Source organism: Tupaia chinensis, unplaced genomic scaffold (genome assembly GCF_000334495.1).
Source record: "Tupaia chinensis unplaced genomic scaffold, TupChi_1.0 Scaffold138665_1, whole genome shotgun sequence".
NCBI classification, from domain to species: domain Eukaryota; kingdom Metazoa; phylum Chordata; class Mammalia; order Scandentia; family Tupaiidae; genus Tupaia; species Tupaia belangeri.
In genome coordinates, this window is record NW_006198557.1 from 163,338 (window position 1) to 169,508 (window position 6,171).

The following is a 6,171-nucleotide window of genomic DNA, read 5'->3' on the forward strand; positions in this document are numbered from 1 at the left end:
CCTGGGGGGTGATTTCTCACTTTCTGTCTCTCTGTCTCTCTCTGTCTTTTTGGCAAGCACATGTGCCCTATAACAAAAACCTCTCCAAAAGAAGAGGGGGGCAGTCAGCAGATGGCATAGCGGTTACATCACTGGGCTCGCACATGGCCTATCATGGTTCGAGTCCTGGACCCTTCGCTTGAAATTCATGCTGGGCGTGTATGTGTGTGTGCCCAAGATCCCAGGAGGAGAATGGAGACGGGATTGCAGCGAGCCAATGCCCGCTAAGGGATGATTTCTCACTTTCTCTCTCACTGTTTCTGTCTCTGTTTCTCTCTCTGGTGAGTGCACACACCCTAAGGCAAAAACCTCTTTAAAGAGAGAGAGAGAGAGAGAGAAAGAGAAGCCTCATGTCTCAGCTGTGAGTCCTAGAAACAGGAGTCTTGACCAGTGGGCGAGTTCTCCATGGTCCCGTCTCACCTCTGCTTTAAGTCCTCTCATATTTCCATCCTGTCCACCCCGTCACGGCCACACCCCACTCCACCTCCCCAGCCGCCTCCTCTTCTACCTCCTCCTCCCTCCCCATTCTTCTCGCTAGTTCCTGAACACAGCAGGCACGTTTCCACTCCAGAGCCTCTGCCTGGTTCCCTCTCTCTCCTCTTTCAGTTCTCACCTCCAGGGTCACCTGCTCAGAACTTTCCTGACCACTCCAAATGGCAGACTGAGTACCCCGTCCCACAGTTGTCACATGGCCTTCCCTAGCTTGAGTTTTCGCTGAGTGTGTCTTTCTCTTTTTAATAGCAAAGGGTATGTGCATGTCCCTGAGAGAGAGACAGAGCGAAGGAGAGAGACAGAGAGAGAGAGAGAGACCTCGATGGAGTCTGGTCATGTCACAATCCCCATTCTGCATTTCTCCTTCCCACCAGGATTTTTGGGCGCATGTCACACATGTACCCAGCATGATTTCCAAGCCACCGAGGCCAGGATTCAAACCACAGTAGGGCAAGTGGGAGCTGGTTCCCTCCACCCACATTTAACTACTGTGCTATGGAGCTAGCCATGTGTTCGCTTTGAACTTTTTGCCATAGGGCGCATGTGCTCGCTGTAGAGACAGAGGGAAAGTGAGACATCACCCCCCAGGGGAATGGCCATGCCACAATCCCCTCTCCGCCATTCTCCTCTCGGGATTTTGGGCACGCGTGCACACACACACACACACACACACACACACACACATGGCATGGTTTTCAAGCCATCAGGTTCAAACTCGAACTGCACAGGTGGTCACGTGGGATCCAGCCTCTTTCACCACCATGCCAGCTGGCCGGCCCCCTTTCCAGACTTTTGAAAAGTGTGGCAGTGTAAATACTATGTGTTGCATGACACCTTTAGTGGGGTCCAGGATAATGCCCCCAAAGCAAACCATTTATTTTATCTGCATCAAAGCAAAAATATTCACTCAAGTGAAATAAATAAAAGTTGAACATAACCTCATGTCAGTTCAAGTCAAGGTTTGTCACAAATGAATTCTTTCAAATTTTATTTTATTTTATTATTTATTTATTTATTTATTTTTGAGAGATTTTCGCTATAGGGAGCGTGCGCTCGCCAGACAGAGAGAGACATAGAGACAGAAAGCGAGAAATCACCCCCCAGGGGGATAGCCACGCCGCAATCCCTTCTCCTCCATTCTTCTCTCGGGATCTTGGGCACACACGCACACACGCCCGGCATGAGTTTAAGCCACCGGGTCCGGGACTTGAACTGCGGTCGACTACATGGGAGTCCAGCGACATAGCCATTATGCTAACTGATGGTCCCTCAAATTTTACTTTTCAGGCCAGCAGATGAGGTGGAGGTTAAGGGCCTGGATTATACATCCTGGTAGCTTGAAAATCACATTGGGTGCACGTGTGTGCATACCCAACATCCCAAGAGAAGAATTGAGAGTGCACACACACACTATAGCAAAACTAAAAATATAATAATAATAAAATAGGGGGCTGGCAGGTGGCGTGGTGGTTAAGGGTGCTGTGCTGGATTCCCACATGGCCAACAGTGGTTCGAGTCCCGGACACAGCAGCATGCTTTCTCACTTCCCTTCTCTCTCTGATCAAATGATAATAATAATAAGTAAATAAAGTTAAATGAAAAATTACTTTAAAAATGAAATTTAAAAAGTTAGTTTTCCGGCTTTTATGAAATTTGGAATTGTGGGTTCATATAGAGTTTATTTATTTTTAAAGATTTATTTATTTCCATTTGTTATCATTATTTTAGTTTTTAAAAGAATTATTTAACTTTATTAATTTATTTTTAATTTGACCAGAGAGAGACACACAGAGAGAGAGAGAGAGAGAGAGAGAGAGGGAAGTGAGAAAGCAAGCTACCATGTCCAGGATTCAAGCCATCGTTGGCCATATGGGAGTGTTCAGCACCTTAACCACCATGCCACCCACTGGTCCCATAATTATTTCTTAATTTGACTAGAGAGAGAAAAGGAAAGTGAGAAAGCATTCCCCCAGGTCCAGGACTCAAACTGCCATCAACCATGTGTCAATCCAGTGCCCTTAATCACCACACCACCTGCCAGCCCCATGTAGTTTTTTACCTTAGTTTTTGTTACTCATGTGCTGGGACGTAAGCTCTAGGAGGGGAGGGATGTATGCCTGTTTTGTTCCCTGCTGTCAGCTGATGCCAAGTTCATATATTGAAATCCTAACCTCTAAGGTGATGGTGTTGGGAGGTTGGGTCTTTGAGGCATGATTAGGTCATGAGGGCAGATCCCTCATGAATGGAATTCGTGCCCTTATAGATGGCAGCCCCAGAGAGATCCTTCATCCTCCTGCCATGTGAGACTGCAGTGAGATGGGTGTCTCTGAGGAAGCAAACCCTCCCTAGTCCCTGAAGTTGCTGGTGCCTTGACCTTGGACTTCCCAGCCTCCAGAACCGTGAGCGATACATTTCTGTTGCTTATACATGATCCAGTCTATGGTATGTGTCGTAGCAGCCAGAATGCACAAAGATAATCTAGCACATACTCTGTGTTGCTCTATGCTGCCTGCTGAATGAACAGATGGGGGAGAGGGGAAGGAGCCGCCCTTTTCTGGTTCTTAGGACTCTGGGTCTCAAATGTCCTGAGTCCCTCAGAGCCACGGTGGTAGTGGCAATGGTGATAGGTTGTTCCTGTGTTCTGTCCCAGCCTCCATTGACTTCTCGGGGGGTTGAGACTTCACCCGGCCTCATAATCACCGCCCTTGTGCTCATCCATGCACCTGGCCAGGTGTTCAGCTTGGAGGTTCGTAGCACTCTGCAGTGTCCCCCTTCATTCTCACTGAGGATCTCCTTGCCCTACACTTTATGCCTTCTGTCCCCTAGCCACGATCAGAAATGGGCCAGCCATAGGGACCAGCAGTTGGCGTAATGGCTGTGTCACTGGACTCCCACGTAGTTGACCGCGGTTCGCGTCCCGGACCCGGTGGCTTAAAACTCATGCCGGGTGCGTGTGCGTGCGTGCCCAAGATCCCGAGAGGAGAATGGAGGAGAAGGGATTGCGGCGTGGCCACCCCCCCTGGGGGGTGATTTCTCGCTTTCTGTCTCTCTGTTTCTCTCCGTCTGTCTGGCGAACAGCGAAAAACTCGCTAAAAAAAAAAAAAAAAAAGAAAGAAAGAAAGAAATGGGCCAGCCGCCTGAAGAACACAGGCACGTGGGGCCCCTCGCTGTGTGTCTGCGTGCCGTGGTGGCTTGTGGGGCTGTCCCACATTAGACAAAGAGAGCCTGACACTTAATAACTGCACGGTTGCCCTCAGAGACACTGGGATGACAACCCCCCACTCAGCTTCTCAAGCATCCAGACCCGTGATTCATGTCCTCCACACCCCACCACCCTGGGGAGGAAGGCAGGTGGCCAGACTTGTGTTACAAACAGGTCTTTATTAAAGGTGAGAAGCCAGGTCTTTATTAAAGATGGGGAGAGGGCAGAAAAGGGGGGCAGAGTCTTCTCTGCCCACTGCCTTTGGCTGCCCCGGGGTGGAGGAGCCCCTTGGTCCACCCATGCCCCCCGTGATGGCACATGTGCACAAGGCTGAGAAATGGGGGGCAGTGTGAAAAACAGGGGTGGTTCCCAAGAGACCAAAAAAAAAAAAAAAAAAGAGAGAGAGAGAGAGAAAGAAAGTCCTTTTTTGCAGCCCTAATAAATAACAAATGGGTCTGGGGTGACCTGAGCACAGGCCAGGGGAGACACAGCACCCAGGACCCCAAAACTTCTGAACTGGGGTAAGCCCTGCTTAAGTGGGGGGTGAGGAGAGACTGAGTGGGAGGCTGCAACTGGGGGATGGACTGAGAGGGGAAGGGGTACCTTAAGGACCCTGCCACGGGGGAGCCTGCCCCCCTCTCCAGCTGACTCCCTGATTCCCAGGAGCGGGGAGTTCCTCACCTCTCTCTCCTTTGCACATGCTTAGACCCTGGGCGGTCCCCCATTGACTGGAATCATACCCACCCTCTCTAGAGACTCTGAAAACCAAGGGCTCTGATTGGCTGTTCAGACACTGAACACTGGCTGGAGTTGCCCTCTTGCCTGAGGCGTCTAAGAAGTCATGGGAAGGCTCCCATTGGCTGGAGTAAACGCCTTTATATGAATACTGAGAGCTCAGGGCTCTCATTGGCTGGACATCGGCCAATGGCGTCAGGCTATGGCCCTTAAAAGGGCAATGCGAAGGGGCAAGGACCTACCTCGCAGTTCTGCCCACTGCCGTGTCCCTAGAGGGCAAGAGAGGCAGGAGGTTCCCCCAGATTTCCCTCCAGCCGTCTTCTAATACCTAGGCCTGGCTGGTTTAGGGGCAGGGGGCTTTGGCACTCACATGGCACACGCACACACACGCGTGGCAGGGGAGAAATGGAGACGGGGTAGGTTCTGGGGGGTGGTCAGGCCTCACAGCAGGTGGTCACGGCTTGCAAACAGGTAAGGGCTGAAGTTGTCCCGGTGAAAGGGAGAGGGGTAGAGTCCGCTGAGGGTGTACAGGTCCCGAAGCAGGGGCGTGGGCAGCAGCAGCTTCCGGCCGCGCCCACCACCTCCGCCTGGCCCCCCAGGTCCAGGGGAGGAGGGGGAAGGGCCCTGGCTAGGAGTTGGTGCTGGCAGGGGGAGGGGGAGCGGCAGGGGCGTCGGCTCTGACCTCAACCGAGGACGGGGCACACGGGGTGACGAACACATGGCTGGGGCCCTGGACGACACGCAGCTGGGGATCAGGTGGCCACGGCGGGCGCAGTTCTGCGGCTCTAGGTCAGGAGGCAGAGATCGGGGAGTCAGAACGCTTAGGACGGGACCACGAAAACACGGGTGAGACCTGTGTGTCCCCCCCCACTCCCGCCACACTCACTGGATGGGGTGAGCCGTGCCGGTGTCGGATGCGGCCTGCAGGCCTCGGGTTCCTGAGACAAACAGGTAGAGGGACAGGGCTAGCGGCCCCCCGGGCCCCGCCGGCCACAGCCACAAGGGGCTCGTCAGACAGAGAGCCCCACGGAAAAGAGAAGCAGCTTTCTCAGGAGTAATAGTGTCCCCTGGGGAGGGACAAGGGGTACACCCTTCCATTCTTCAGGGCTGCCCCCCAGGATCTAGGCCCACCTCTCCATAGCCCTCAGAACCATCCCCAACTTCCTGCCTCTTTGGGCCGCCTCCACCCACCACCCTCTCCAGCCGGGGGTGGTCCCCGGCCCCCCTTACCTGGGCCACACTTAACTTTTCGAGGGGGCTGTCCATGGTGGGGGCTTGGCCTAGGTCCTCCCAGGGAGAGAGCTTTCGGCTAGAGGGCAGGCGACTCTGGAAATTGTGTACCACGCAGGTGACCTGGGACACAGGGAAAGGGGCGTCTTGAGGTCTGAGACCCATAGCACAAAGGCTAGGGAAGCAGAAACTGAGGCTCAGGGTTTTAAAATTAGCTAACATATTTACTGGGTGCCAAGTACTACTCTTCCCACTTCAAAAAAAAATTATTTATTTTATTTATTCATTCATTTATTTTAATTTGAACCAGAGAGAGAGACAGAGAGAGAGAGGGAAAGTGAGAAAGCAAGCCACCAGGTCCAGGACTCGAACCGTGGTCAGCCCTACCCACCACGCCACCTGCTGGTCCCCTCCACTTTTTCTTTCTTACAAAATATTCTTAAATTATTATTATTATTATTCAATTTGACCAG

General features: G+C 52.3%; 1 protein-coding gene across 2 annotated transcripts in view; it reads right to left on the reverse strand.

The window, feature by feature from the left end:
- Window positions 1-3,754: 3,754 nt before the first annotated feature.
- The window catches only part of PLPPR2 (phospholipid phosphatase related 2), an 11,102-nt gene continuing 8,685 nt past the window's right edge, over window positions 3,755-6,171 (reverse strand). The window contains exons 7-9 of one of the 2 annotated variants that reach the window (XM_006161508.3): window positions 5,699-5,821; window positions 5,355-5,406; window positions 3,755-5,253 (exon numbers count right to left, since the gene is read on the reverse strand). In XM_006161508.3, the coding sequence (XP_006161570.1) occupies window positions 4,910-5,253; window positions 5,355-5,406; window positions 5,699-5,821 (519 nt within the window). In that variant the 3' untranslated portion in view covers window positions 3,755-4,909. The remainder of the gene's footprint in view (window positions 5,254-5,354; window positions 5,407-5,698; window positions 5,822-6,171) is intronic. The other variant, XM_006161509.3, reaches the window with a different exon arrangement.